The following is a 16,380-nucleotide window of genomic DNA, read 5'->3' as shown; positions in this document are numbered from 1 at the left end:
GTGGGTAACTGTGTACAGTAATACCATTCCACTTTCGTGTAATGTCACTGAATTATCATATAATAAATTTAGAAAGTTTTTTGGAACAAACACCTGTAAAAAAATTCTATTCTTCTTTCTAATTCTATCTATAAGCTAAGAAATTAATTGCTCTTCTATTGTTTAAACGCGCGCTTGGAATTCTCGTAGCTTTGAATGAAAGGTTTTATATTACAAGGAAGGTTAACCTGATTCTAGTTTCGACCTAATCAGGTTCTTACAGCGTATTCCTCATTACCTATACAAGAGGTCAAAGGAAATAATCCGAAATGCATACTAATATGAATAAATGATAAAAGCAAATTGATTTTATTTCATTTCTATTTTTTTTTAATTTGACTCCCGCTCATCTCTTGTGCCTGACTTACAAAGCCGCAATCAGTGGCGTGTATCGGGGACTCAATTTAATAATATCAAACGTATGAATACGATTAATTAATTTAAAATTCAGTACTGTTCATTCTTTCGTTTCTTTATCATAGACACACGGAGGGAATTATAGAACAATTGAAACGTGGAGTTCTTTTTCAATCGCAAACCAAACATTTTTTATTTGTTTATAACTGACCCGGTTATATCTTATATACGGAATGTTTGAAATAGGTGTGTAAGGCTAAATATTTACTGCCAATTAAAGTATGATACACTATAAAAAATCAATTGTTTCAGTATTAATAAACAACATAATGATTATAAAGTAAAAAAAGCGTTCACAAAATTCGGATAAATACATATTAGATTTGTTTACAGCTTACAATTTGCCCTGGCAGACTGCATGTTATAGATAGGTTATAGATCAGGGATGAGCAACCAGCGGCCCGCGGGTCGCATGCGGCCTTCGAGGCATGTAAAAATTTAATTTATTTTTATTCAAAAAAAAAACCCAGAAGCAAGGCTTAAAGGATAACAAAGGGTCTAATTAGTTTTGAATATCTTAAATACAAACATATACCACGTTTACAACATGTTTTGAACCTTGTATATATACTTTATTTTCTTCATGGCCCCTTGTTTTTGAAACTGCGGCCCTCCGAGCAAAAACGGTTGTACACCCCTGTTATAGATCATTGGTATACAAATACAAAAAATTAATTAATGTAACATCTTTCAGAGTGATCGCCTGTAGAAATATTGTAATTTATAACATGGACATTCAAGTATAAAACTTTAGTGTCATTATTATTTTAGAAGTTATCTATAGTTAAAAATATCGGAAGACAGGTCGCTTAATTCAAAACTCAGACATCCACCCACAAGCTGAACCCATGATCTTGTTTATGCCACGCACGCCACTTGCAGCCAGTCCCATCGGAAATCTATCGGGGCGGCTTTAGTCTAGCTTGTAAGGTTCTATGGATGAATAGAAGTTGACGAAGCAGAAAATCTTAAAAAAATATGTGTACGTCTGATGTGCAGATGAGTTGAATTAAAATGAAATGTTTTTCTACTTCAATAAATATTTATTTATAGATCATTTAGTGTTCTATTATATATTTCGTATAAACTTTGCCGGATGCAAGTATCTAAGATGATCTGATCGAATGCAGGTCTACAAATAGTGGAATTTCTTTATCGAAATGAATTTTAATAAAGTAGTGAGAGCGTCTACAAGCTGTGTTATAGTTAAAAAAATCTTTACACTGTAATAATTATAATTATTATCGTCAGCATTTCCCCCCCCCCCCCTCGGTAGATTTAATATAGATCAGTTGGAAGCAGCCTGTATCCAAAATCTTCAAAAGACTGATCCGTCATTAATATTTTAAAACACGGATATAGACCTCAATAATATTTCACAGTAATAGAGAGGTTTTATAACTAGGGCATACAGATGATATAGTCAATTTATATATTTATGTAATTTATAATAATGCAATGTCAACAAATTAATTAGATGTTTAAAAGAAAGAAAAAAAGTAAAAGATTTTTTTTAACAATTGAAATTGTAATGTATTTCGTGATTATGAAGTCATATGAGAGTTAATATTAAAAGCATATCTAAGTCTGCATATCTAAGAATCTACAGAATATAATATATCTAAAGAATATATATAATATATCTAAAGAATTCATATCGAGGGCGACTGGAGACCAGTCAGTAACGAAACTGTCATAAACAGGGAAACTAATAGGATTGTACTAAGTGAAAGCTGCAGGTCCACATTACTAATCTATACTTATCTAGGACTGAACGAGTTTTCCATAAGTAATGAGTTAACAGTTCACTCGGAAGTAAATGATGGCAATCAACCGTGGATTTTACTATGCATTACTAATAAAAAAACAGTTCCTCGATCTGACTTGCACTGCTGAGGAAGGACGATGAGGACACTTAGCCTTAGACCTCTTTTAAGGTAGCGAAACTCGAACGCTCCCTGCGGAACATCGCCTCGGGTCGCTACTTGTCACCAGGCCTCGGAGCTTTAACGGCGAATGCTCCTTGAAGCGACTAGGCTCAATGGTTCCCACGAAGGTGCAATATTACTTAAGTTTTGTAATATATGAATTACGAAGTTTATCTTTGTAGGTGATTATTATTTATTTAAGCCATAAATCAATGAATAAAGTGATCTTTAAACCAAATGCAAAACATTTTTTTAATTCATTTTCTCTTTTGGACTACATCGAACCAAAAATTTGATGGTGCGAAGTTTATCTTTCCATGTTATTTCAGAATGTATTGCGAGAATTGTTGTCCGCAGAGCTCTTTGATTGCTTCGGTGGTAATACCATTTTATTACGCTTTTTGTATCTGTTGTAATTTTCTTTACGATAGTCACTGGTACATCGAATAATTATTAAGTTAATTTCAAGTGTTTAATTATGATCAAACCATATGCATCAGATTCAATTTCATTATATACTACTGTGATCAAAAAGCAAGGTGAAATTGTAATTTGAAACTCCCGGGAATAACAAAGTTCGTAAGTCTGTTTAATTATCTCTAAGTTATACGTGTTTATGTCAAATTGATTGGTGCCAAAATCAATCAATTTTTTGTAAGAAAAGCGTAGCGTAGCGATATCGTTCCGCAACTAACGTATTCTCCTTTTTGATTCCGCGTGACTTCCGGACATTCAAAAAATTCAAAAAGCTTCGGGGACGCCGTTTTGATACGAAGAGGTAAAAACTGAATAGAAGAAGGACATGTAGGTTATACCGGAAGAACACTATTCCGACTGTTTCAAGGACTAGAAAAAGGATTGGAAAAAAGGTTAGAAAGTGGATGAAATTGATTTAGATAGAATATAAAAAAGGAATTTACTTTTAAAAACAAATTCATCTTTCTTTTTGATATATTAGATGACGACAGTAGTAGTGCATTAATTTCATAGTTGAGTGATGGTAATGTGACAACAAATTCTTATATAACGATAAAATAACACCACATACACCGCCCATATAACTTTGAGATAACATAATGTATCACACATTCTAGTTCTCGATCAGAGAGGTCATGATACGTCACCATATGATCTCATTAAACTAGCTGACCCATCACTCATTTTCCGTACGTTAGGTTCTAGAATATGTTAATTTGAATATAGAATGTTGCAATACTTCCATGACCTACGGCTTCAAACCAAACTAAACAAACAGGAAACAGTAATATTTCCGAGCCGTTGCCAGGATGAAATCTATGTAAGAAAAGAGTAATACAAGAATTGGTATGGGTTTTAGTGCGTACTAATCTCCTGCGGATGTTTTAATAAAGTGGTCGCTGTAAATGTATCTAAGTGGATAATATAAATACACTACTAAAATGAATATTCCTTGGGTTTCAAGGCGGAGCATTCAAAGAATTCTTTGCCCATCGTTGCTATATTTTAGAAGATAATGATATTAAAACTGAGAAATGTAAATATCCGTAATACTACTGTAAGAATAAATCAGATAACACTTACCACGTGCGTATGTTGCGACCTCGCAAGCGCCACAGCGCCCAAAGCGGCCAGGACCCGCAACCACTGGAAAAATAAAAGCCTTTCAATCACTTTATACCTTAAATTTAAAAACTTACTAGTCGAAGAAAAAGTTTATGTGCATTAGAAAATTCAAGACATGTTTTTTCAAACGTTAATTACATTTCACTATCTAAATATCTTTTAGTTCGATGACTTTTTGCTATCATGTTGGTATTGACACGATGGAGTTGCTGTAGAAACTTTTGGACTTCTGTATTTTTGGCGTCTTCTTTTGGTGTTAACCCGATACTATCTAAAGAGTTCTACAATACAACTTAACAGCGAAATTCCTTAATTTGAGCGGCTAAAGATGCTATATGAACCTTGGCAATCAAAGCGAGGTGCATCTTTAACATGAAAATTCCCAGATTGGTATCGCTTACCTTTGTGCTGTTCTTATAGACACCGCATTGCGTTTTGCATAGCAGTTTTGCATTGCAGTTTTTTCAGTTTTTTAAGTAAAAACTTAAAAGGAAAAAATCTAATTTGTCCAATATATTCATCAAATTTTACAAGCAAAAAAAACAAATTCAAAATACCTTGAAACTAAATTTTTAGAGTCCGATTAAGGGTGCATACATATATTTTCAAATTTTAAAGATATTATTATTTTTTAGATTTAAAATTTATCTAATTTTACACCTACGAGTTCAAAATTACCAAGAATGGTATTGAAATGACCTTGAAATGACAGCTATTAACTGCAGTGCAAACGGGCTGAAATATATATATACACACACACACATATATATATATATATATATATATATATATATACATATATACACATATATACACATATATATATATATATACAAATATATATACGCTTAGTTTAGTTGGGAAAGGGATTGTCGCTTGATACGTATCCTTCATCTCTTAGCAGCGAGTCACGCGACAGCTTTTTATTGTTTACAATTTATGTTATAGATAATAATAAGTACAGTTAAAGTTCAAAAAATATATAATACATGACTATGACTAACTTCTATACATTATATATGTTTTATTATAATTTATTTGAAGTCGCTGCCCAATCGCTACATACCGTTAAATGTCTTTAGGCTTAAAATAATACGCTGGGCCAGCTGGTCTAAAGATTCTTCATTAGTTTCTTTCTTGAAGAGGTCCAGCAAGTTGAACAGTATAATATTAACATCTAGTTGATTTTTGGTCGTTAATATTTTAGAGATAGATATTTATACCTCATCCAATTCTTATTGTTATGATACTTAATAAACCAGTTATAATGGGCTATTTAGTGTCTTATCTGTTTAAACTAGACACAACAGGCTTTGGACTACTTTCTAAAGGTACTTTTACTTTTAATTAATGAAATAAGATATTCCAGCGGAGGTTATATGCGATATTTACTGCATAATATGTACTTTAAGCTTCATATTATACATACAAGGAATCATTATCAAACACACACAACACACACTAAGGGCGTACTGTCAAATACACTATCTTCTGCTTCGTTTTTTTCTTATTCTTATTTATCATCTCTCGTAATTTGTTTAATTAATAAAGAAGTGTACTTCGTTATTAGCGTGATGTATCGATTAATATTTATATTTTGTTATGTAGAATCTTTGTGAGCTGTGAAGGATCTTGGAATAAATAAATAAATTTGTTTTTCCTTTGTTTATAAAGTCAATACTTGTGGCAGTCTTGGTTTATCTTATTTCTAAAATTGTTCACCTTTAGTTACTATTGATTATATAGGTGAAAAAGAAGATGATCGAACGGCTTTGTTAAGATCGTCAGAAGACGAAGCATACAGGCCCTCTCCACTATTCCTATAAGTAATCTATGGGAAGCTTATTATCAATGCTTAGCACTTAATGTAAGAGCCGCGGTCGTAATTAACTAGACGATTCCATGTAAAATTAGTTTCTTAATTGACTTACCATTACTTGTACTCGCGTTTGCTTGCAGAGAGTCCAAAAAAGTGATTACTTCTTCGATGCCAAGCAACTGTAAAGAATTTTATAATATAATTAACCTTGACAAGGCATTAATGAAAATATTTAGGTCTTAGCAAAATATTCAGGCAATTGTTAAATAGAAAGAGTTGCGTAAATATTAGGATAGAGAAGTCTAAATTATAGGTGGCCTAATACTGTATTAATTCTTATAATAATACACCGGTACTGCGCTGTTCGCGTTAAACAATTTCCCACTACCTTAACTATGTTGGCGATCCACTTTGTAGGCAGCTTACACTGAGAAGCTTTCGGCGCAAACGGTAATCGCTTCCATGAGCGATGTACCCCGCGCACTGCCATTTCCGACAAGCAGTTTTTCGAGCTTCGTCGGTGGCCTTGGTTCTGCTGTAGATCTCCTTCTTTCTAATTTGATCTAGAAGGAAACTCTGGGCATAACTCTGTCCATTGCTCTCTGCGTGAACTTGAGCCTTCAAATGAGGCCAACCGCAAACGACCACGTCTTGAATCCGTATGTCATTAGTTATATAAATATAACTGTGTGTATTAATATTTTGCTTTTACTACTAAGATTTAATAACTAAACTAATTTGCCTAGTATATTATTATCATGAAATAACATTAAGTTCACCAAAAAAGTTGAAAGTTTTAGCGGTCAACTTCAATGCAATTTTTGTCAGTATATTTCAGTGCTACCGCAAAAAGTATAAATCAAGCATAATTTTTTTTCTGTACACTTATCTTGTGTATTTCAGAGCAAAAAACCTGAATAAATAAATTAAGAGAGGAGTGGTAGCCCAGCTGTAGGGGATTGAGACGTTTGATTTGTCGTGGGTTCGATTCCCGAGATACATTGTGCATTAATTATAAAGAATAAAAAACTGCTCACAAACAAGTTTCCATAGGATGGGTAGCAACGACCTCTGCATAACATAATACATTGCGATCGCTGACTCTTCTGCCAGGCGCGGCGATTATCATATATCCCCCCATAGATATCTTTGGGGGAGATCTATGCCTTACAGCGGCCATCTATGCACACAAAACGACGACAAAGATGAGTAATAAATTCATCTGGATACCAATCCGAGTCTTATCTCATTCTGGATGTACTTTGGCTAATTCAACTAAAAATTAAATTACTGCTTTTGAAATTATTTCAATATAAAGGCACTACACGAATTGTTCTTTTTTATTATAAAAAAATAGACCAGCAAAAAAATGATTTTCACCCTAATGTATATTTCTGCAGTCCGTATTCTATAGAATGTAGAAACTACCGTGTTTTAGGAATAAAACAGAATGACATGCGACATATATAAATCCGTAATGGCCTGACAATACAACTAGGTACTCTAACAGTGGAAAATTATAAACAATTATAATAATTATTATAACTATGCAAACATTATCATTTCATCAGTGTTGAGAACCTAAAATCTTTTAATAGATTATCACGATATAGATTTTCGATTAAAAGAATATAGCTTATTACCTTTTGACGGTTAAGTTAAATGTTTTGAAATAGGCTTGATCTCTTAGTACGAGTACATTTCCTTTATCCATTACAAAAATCTTGATTGCAGAGCGGATGCCCGAGCTAGAGCAATAGCCTACCTCCGATGTTATGACATTATAACATTGCGCCGTTCTTAATTACAGCAAGAGATATATACTAAATGACGTGTTGAAATGTTTATTGATATTATTATTCATATCATTACATTTACAATCTGTGTTACTTCTGATAACTTACTGCACTTCGGTCCCCATTGGCAAGCTCACAGTTGCTCAACGATCTTTGGAGAGGGTGATAACCGTGATATCTCTACGAGATCAGGAATGAAATGATACATAGACGAAAACAATTGACACTGCTCAGCGGATTGGTAAGTTTAAGAGGTAGTGTGAAATCCACGTAGCATCGCAGCTTGACTGTTAAGATTGTGGAGAGGAGACAAGTGATTCGCAAGTGCAGGGTTGAATGACCATCGATAAACTACAAACTAAAATTCCACCAGATTATATAGCCGCCAAGATTTTAGATCGAAAAATATCCTTGGTACTCAGAGGATGCTGCTGACCATCCTCTGGAAACTTATTTGTGAGCAGTAATAATCCTATAAAACTAAAGCATAAAGTGTGAATTATACGACATTGTATGTCGGGAATCGAACCCGCGGTCTGCATTCGCAAGTCTCAGACCTCCACCGCTGGGCGACTTATCATCTCTCGGTGAGTATTTTAAACTCATAAGTAATAAAACATTGTTAAACCTTCAACTTTGGGATTAATAATTACAAGAAAACATTGCCTGATATTCTGGAGAATGGAGATATTTGAGCTTGGCTGCGTAGATTACAATCTCAATTGGATTTTTATCATTTATTTATGATTATAAATATAAGTTATAATTTTTAACAGTACAAGCAACTACCAGGGCTTATATTTGCGCTAACAAAATTAAAATCTGATAAAAAAACAGAATAAAATAAATAAAATTATGTTAAACTTTGGCACTACTGTTTGCAGTGGCAGTGGATGCACGAATACACCTAAGTTAATCGTTCGATAGATTAAATAATCTAAAATAAGTTAATATTAAGTTAGTATAAAAATAAGTTGCAATATTAAGTTTGCCTAATGTCTTTTTTTAACCCAAGTACCCCTATCTATTGTGGGACAGAGACTTTCTTTTTATTTAATAATTTTTTAATATTATATTTTTATTTTTGCGCCTTTCTATCGTTCCTCCTATGATCATTAATTCCTTTATTTTCTTTCTTTCTACAATTCTCCTTTTATTCGATACCATTCTTCTCATACATTAACTCTTAAAATTTCTTTGTTTTTATTCTATATCACATTTTCGATCTATTTTAGGTGTACATTTTTATATGTATTATTTTATTTATTTATTTAATTGTCTATTTTTATACTTTTGTTTACTATTTTAAATTTTATTTCAACTCTCGTTATGTCTTATGTGGCGTTAAACTATGTAACAGACTTGTTGATAATTTTTTAACGAGTCGCGGTTAAAGATAGAAGGCGGTCCGTCTTGTATAGTTGAATGATTCATAAAATATATTTTCAATTGTAACACGGTAGTAATTTGTAATTTAAATGTACATTCATTATTTTAATTATACTGTAAAAACCTCGCACGTGTAGACACATTTCAATTAAAAAAATATTATTGTTTTACGTCCATCGTATACGTTGACGTAGATATAATTGTTTAAGGCCTTTAACATTATTCATGTGTTTATTGAATATCGGTTTGAATGACAAGTAAATTTATCGATTAACAGACGTATCGAAAATATGTGACATAAATCACAGCGCCTGTCGTTTTGTCGCATATCGTTACGGATGCAATGGACGCTTAACGGCGGGTCTACACGTAATGCAGCCGTTATATCACTTTCGATCCGCGAAATGCGTAGAAGATATCCAGTAAAGATATTCACCTGACTCTTTAGTATTGTAAAGAGCCACTTTAAAATGTTCTAACCTGTTCAGCATATCGCCATATAAACATAATAAAAATAAAAAAGGTTAAAATAAATCTGGGATTACGTTAGTTTTAATTTACATTAAAAGTAGTCACGTAACTGCCTATTAGCGGTCAGGCAAGATCACTATAATATGAAAGATTTATAAATACTATTTTAAATGTTTATTTTGGTATAAAATATACGTCAACATAGGTACAGTTGATCGTTCCTAACTGCAATAGTTAAAATAACTGTATCGTAAAATTATTGGTCTGGTAAACTAGTAAATGTCACAATTTATTTATAATATAATATGCACCGTTAACTCAGCTATTTCTTATTCCAAATACAAAAAAAAAGTTCACTGCGGAATTTTTAAAAGCAAACACACAATACTTCTCATTAAAACTGACCAAACTGACTAACATATATAACATTTAACAATATTAAAAATTATTTTTTTTAATATTTCCTTTATACGGCACTGACACGAAAATAATTGAAATTATATAGCAGACCTAGAGTAATCTATTATTTATTTGGCTTAATTTTTATTGACTGCTATATAATTTTTCCAAAAAATAATGTTTCAATATTTGAAAAAAGTACAATTTATCTATTAAAGATCTTAATTATGTTTCTATATTATATATTCATTGCAGGCAAACGTATCATTTACATAATAAATATGACATTTTTGATCTATCGATACTTCCAACGATGCTTTCGAGTACGACACTAGTTGCAACATAAACAGTGGGCACTTATCTCGCAACGCTGCGTTTGGTTTAATATCGATATCGCGAGCATTGTGTAATGTACGCACAGTTCTTGCAACTGTTTTGTAAACGTCTTCACTACTATCACTACAGAAACATCTTCAAAAAAGGGTTTCAACAAAATATTAAACTTATAATGAAACTAAATTTTATTTCTAAACGTCCAAAAATAGTCAGCTGGTGTAGTGAACTCTCTTACTGGTATAATTAATACGAGATATTTCTGGAGCAAGCGTCCAGAACAGTATTGGTAGAACCATTAAAGTTTGCTTAGGTACGGAGAGGAGTTGGGTCGGTGAAGCAAACGTAAATACATTACAAGGAAGTCTCCCTAGATCAGATACTGCGTCAGCCGCGACATCACTTGATTCATTATAATCTCCACCGTGATGATCTCTGAATATCATTTCAATTACATTTTCAAGAATTAAATTTTATTTGTAGTAGAGATAGGTCTGGACGGTATAACAGCAACTGTCTCTATAATCTGCGGAGATATTTTGGGTTGTCAAAAGCTTTGGTAGGATCATATTTTTTTTTATTCATGAGATTATCCTAGTCGTGAAAATAAACAGCAATATATTAAAGGTGGCGTCGTTCAGCCCCCAGCATCGTGTCCGACCCCTATAAAGCGATGGACCTGGCACCCGTATTATGAATCCATAGAATGCTCTGAAGTTACAACAATGACGGTATACCAGCTGGTAAATGCTGTTAAAATCTTACTTTCCGTGAGATATGCTATGCAAATTATGAAAAAATATTTCGAACTGTTCACAAGCAGTAAAGAAAACATGACGAGGAAACCGGCATATTCTGAGATCTAAAATAAAATACAAATTCTTCATGTTGTTTTCATTATTTTTTAGGAATCACGCGTCTTCTATTGTAAATTAGATGCTTTTAGGAAGAGCATATGTGTAAAGGGAGATTGGTTATAGAAGTAAAAGGTTTAAATTGACGAACGTATAGATCATTTGCTGTCAATAATGTATTGTACACACATTTCAAAAACCGATGGTTTTAGAAGTAATCCAAAACGCAAGCGTAATATAGTAAGAAACAGCCATGTTTATCATCTATTCCTGCAGAATTTGTACTGCTAGAATTTATTGACCTATCGCATTCCAATAAGTAAAATAAATTACTGTAACATGTTTTAGAGTGATCACTTTATACAGGATGATTCATTATACCAGTAAAAGTTTTAAAGAGGTGAATATAACCGATCAACCTATATGTAGATTTGAATTTATAAACAAATTATTAAAAAATTATGAAATGATAATTAAAAAAAAACGTGCCCACTCGTGCAATCTTCGAAAACGTTAATAAATGCCCTTCGGCTATAAGACGGTTACGAACTTTTTACATTGGTAAATAAATTATGTGGTTTTGATGATTGCGTTTGTGCAAGGTATGAAATTGGGTAAAGGATGAGTACATGGTGAATGTCTTGTTGATGGGGCCTTGATGTCGAGTTATAATGATTCGGCAACACACTCTTTTGACATATCATTGTGTCAACATTTGTTAAACTTTGACACTTCCATAATAATTATAAAACTCGTAAACGTACTTGAAATAACACTCGAATTTTGATATGAGTTTCTTCCTCTTGTGAGATACTTATGTGTCAGTGCTTCTTTTGTAACAATAAAACAAATATTTATTATTTCTTTTAAACTTTGCAGTATTAATATAACGTACATTTAAAGTAACATCATAATTTTCTTTATAAATATTCCTTCCAGATTCGGAATGTTAATTCTACCCCGAACAGCCTGGCAAGAGATTTAAAATGTTACTAAATTATTATTTCTTTTGTAATATCAGTATTGTACTAAACCCAGGCCTATTTGTCTCGGATATAATCTTTAATATCTTCGGTAATACGATGTGTGAATGGTCAGGCCACATATCCCACAAGTACAGATGATTGCTGTGACCATAGGGTTCTGGAGTAAAAGACCACGGATAGCAAGCGGGAGACGTCCAAAGACAAGGTAGACCAGACGACCTAGCTAAGATCGGGAGAAAATTGATACAGGCCACTTCCAAATAGTCCTATTGGATATGAACTAAATGATGATGATGATAACATAAAATATAGTAAATCACTACATATATGTATATAAACCTCAAGACTTTAAATATTGCGGCTTACCTATCTTATTTATATTAGTATTTATATTCCACAGTCGAGTCGCCTTAGTTTTTACAATTACATTTAATATATCCGATTTTTTTGGTCATGATTTAGTATGTTACAGTTTTTACTAAGTCTCTTAAACTATTTACTGACATAAATAGAGTTTAATAAACTTTTTAAAACTTAGTTGAAGTCAACTTATTATTATAATTATTTAAAGTGTCTTACCGGTCAAGTAATAAACATTCGGTGTTTTCTTAAACCTTGAAGCCAATAGTATTCATGAAATTTGGTTCAAAAATTGAAACTGACAGAGTTTTTTATGTATTTAGTTACTGTAAACCATGAAATTATTGAGCTAACATGTATACCAACTTCTTTATAAATAAACTGCTTGTGTTATTGTGTTAAATAAATAATTCTTTCTTAGTGTGAATATTAGAGATAAACACAAGAGATGTCGACCTTTGACCTTATTAATAGATATTACTGCCATGCGAAGCCTTCGAAAAACAGAAATCCCCTGCATTACCAATTTGCGCTTCCTATATTCGTTCCAAACACGGATTAGCAATTAATCCAATTATTTGCACACGCCTCAAAGAAGAAAATTGATGTACCTAGTTTAAAGCCAAGAAACAATATTTAACATACTGGCTGTCCACGGCAGAATCGAAGATCTAAGTTGGCGTGACAAAAAAAATGGGAGTTTGCAATTCGTAAGCTGGGGTCCACGAAAATTTAACTACTCTCGATAATGTAGAAGTGAAACATCGGCTTGTCTTCATATTGCTGATAATATTCTTAGAATCGTAAGTAAGCCCTCGCAGGTTAAAACAGGGAAAATAAGAGAAATTAAGGACACTAAATTTATAGTCGGAAAAAAACAGAATAAGAAAATGAAAACAGTCTTTGGTAAGAAAATCGACAGCATAAATTATTACGGCTTATTATCAAAAACTTTTTTTAACAAATAGTAATAGATTTTTTTTAAAGAAATCATCCAAATTTTCTTTTTGAAGCCAGACATCATCTACAAAGACTCTTTATTTCATTGTGTTCGTTAAAAACACTTATTTATTTTAAAAATATTAATTGGCCATATGTGTAATCTATTTTTGATCTAGATTTTTATAAAAAATGTAGGTCTTGCACAATCGGATTCGCGTAACGGAACTGACAGCAAAAACAATGTCTGCTTCCTCGATGGCCCGTCATTGCATGTACATAACACATCAATCTTGGCGGGAATTTGAGATTACAACAGATTGCATAACGAGGTCAGATAGCTTTTTTTACGCATCGCTGACAACGAGGCACGGGGAAGTAACTATGCAGCCTAACGTCCTGCACGCCTTATACACATATTCAAGAAATATATTATAAGTAGGCTTTTTTGTAAAAAATAGCAATAAATTAAATTATTATCTTTTTTATTTTCTTTATTATTTATTACTAAGCGCGGTGATCTAGTATTAGCTATGGATACGAAGATAAAATATGACAAAACATCCTATGACACATAGAAATTAAATATTTAAATGACATATTTTTTATAAAAAAGCTACATGAGCGTATGACACAGGAAAGAATAATCCTGAAATGTTTAGCTGAATGACGTAAACAACAAATGCTTGTAATATCGACTTTAGACTTAAAGAAATGACGCTCATCTTGTTTAAAGCGAGTACATATATCTAGACCTTTAACGCTGTATTTTTTCTAATAAAAAAAATACTTTTTGAGTCGATATAACATGCACTTTTAATACAACTGTTCAACTAATTAAGGCGTTAAAAATAAGCACTGCAGTGGAAATCTAGTTGACGAAAGAGGTTAAACACTGGATAAATGAAAAGTTATGTCTCCATAAATAAACAATTCGTTGTGGTCTAATAAGCTATAACTGGTACAGACGACGGGAAGCAAGGAAATTCCGTGTTACACTTACTGTTACATTTATCTCGGTTATCTCGGACGTCGCAATTTGCACAGCTTAACATCGTCATTGCGTGACGTTATTGTAACATCGCGTTACCATATGATCATGTAACACAGTAGTGCATTTCGTTACATTTTCATTGCTGTTCTTAGTAAGTGATTTTGTTACTTTATTTACATTACATTTTCGATGATATAGACGTTGAGTTTAGTCATCGATGTATTAAGTGTTAATATAAATATTCGTAAATATTAACACATGCTATATTTCTCTAACCGCAAATGTCATATTGTAACTTTTTTATTGTGATATCTCAATAGTTTGAGGCAATAAGTATATAGCTTTTGGCTAATGTGACGGTAATATTTATTTCCGCCATAAAAAAATTAAATCTCTCATGTTTTTTTTGCTCTCACTGCTAATGGATCATCTCTCTATCTACTATTTACGACCACGAGTCCAAGGTTCGTTCCCCGAACCATTACTCCATTTACATTACTGGTGAGTTTTTATTGTTAATTAGTAGAAGTCTCCTTTGTAAATAAAAATTAGTTTCATATATTTATTTTGAAGACAAAACTAGTAAATTTAATTTTTAAACCCAACATACACGCTGTAATAACTATGTCGCTCCCGACAAGCAAAAAGGTAACTGTTCCAGTGTTTAGTATAGTAAGTAATGAAGTAAAATATTTCTGTGGGATCATAATATTCTTGATATATTTAAAATAGACTGAAAATGGTAGAGTAAATAGGATAAAGATAAAATATTAAATAAAAGTATGCGGTATGAAAATAGTTGAGCAGTTCTAGAACAGCGGTAAAGGATTAAGATTTACTTACAATCGCAGGTTGTCAGTTTGACTCTTGGGATACAATTTTATATGATTCACTCTTTGTGCATTATTTATATAGGAATACCATTGCTTACAAACAAGTTTCTAGAGGACGGGCAGTTGCGTTTTCTACCTACTATAATACCACACCGCGATCTCCAATTATGGTATACCCCATAACTATCTTTAAGGGAGACCTAAGCCTAGAAGTAGAAGTAGTAGGTGTAGTAGAAGACTTCTATGGGTTGAAACGGCGTAGTGGTAAGGAATTTTTCGGTTGTAATTTTCAAACGAATTATGTTGAGTAAGAAAATTGTAGCAATAATTTCGTATGATTTATACAGCGGGATTCATTATAAGTATATATATTCGGTCTACCTACACCTTCACCAATAACTTCTGGTAGTACGAAGTCTGTAGAAAAATATATTAAATAATAATTTAATTAATTAAGTAGTAATCGGAATTTTAAAAACGGTTGTCTTAATATATTAATATGTTATCGTCTTAATATAATATCAATACATTATTTATTGTTTCCGAAATCATTAATATTTGGATAGGGTGCACCATTTCTTTAATTATAAGCGAATGAGCAATATATTCACCCTTTTAAATTTTTTAACGCCTATAACCAATCACCCTGTATAATAATAAAGGGCTGGAATAGTTTTTCTACTTGAATTTTTTTGTGATGTCGATTGAATAGTTAGCAATCGTGATAAATTTCTTCGATTGAATCGACTGGGAATTATTGATCCATTTGGTCAGTAATTTTGCCCTTCCTCAAATGACACGTGGTTTTGTTTATGAAAATATATATGTATATATATATATATATACTTCGGCGTTAATTTGATACATGGAGTCATTAATAGCTGTGTGAAATGGTAATTATTTTTAATGACAACAATTATTTTTTTTATTTTTAAGTGTTTGTTATTTATATATACAGTTTAAAAGGAAAAGAAATAATCGGATCTCTGGTGTGTTTATCGAGACCAATATAAAAAAAATGTTTTTATTTTTTGAAATCAATTATTTTAATTTATCCAGCGATGCGAAATTAGTAACGAAAATTAATGTTGTAAAGAACACACCACCTCGCATTCACACACCTGAATCCAATTTAAATAAAAATATTACCTAATTAATATTTTCTGTGGTTTTATAAATAAATAAATAATCAAGAAAAGTAATTATTTTTTACAATAGTAT

At 32.1% G+C, this 16,380-nt stretch overlaps 1 protein-coding gene across 1 annotated transcript in view; it reads right to left on the bottom strand.

Annotated features, from left to right (window-relative positions):
* LOC137924869 (uncharacterized) overlaps positions 1-16,380 on the bottom strand; it is a 43,472-nt gene that overhangs the window by 15,564 nt on the left and 11,528 nt on the right. Inside the window, exon 3 of the mRNA XM_068768251.1 lies at positions 3,945-4,007. Within this exon, the coding sequence (XP_068624352.1) occupies positions 3,945-4,007 (63 nt within the window). The remainder of the gene's footprint in view (positions 1-3,944; positions 4,008-16,380) is intronic.

This window comes from Battus philenor, unplaced genomic scaffold (genome assembly GCF_028537555.1).
Source record: "Battus philenor isolate CCGP_79_NKW_IND1 unplaced genomic scaffold, ilBatPhil1.0.hap1 SCAF_25, whole genome shotgun sequence".
NCBI lineage: Eukaryota > Metazoa > Arthropoda > Insecta > Lepidoptera > Papilionidae > Battus > Battus philenor.
The sequence above is the reverse complement of the archived record's forward strand: the minus strand, read 5'-3'. Positions and strand labels throughout refer to the sequence as shown.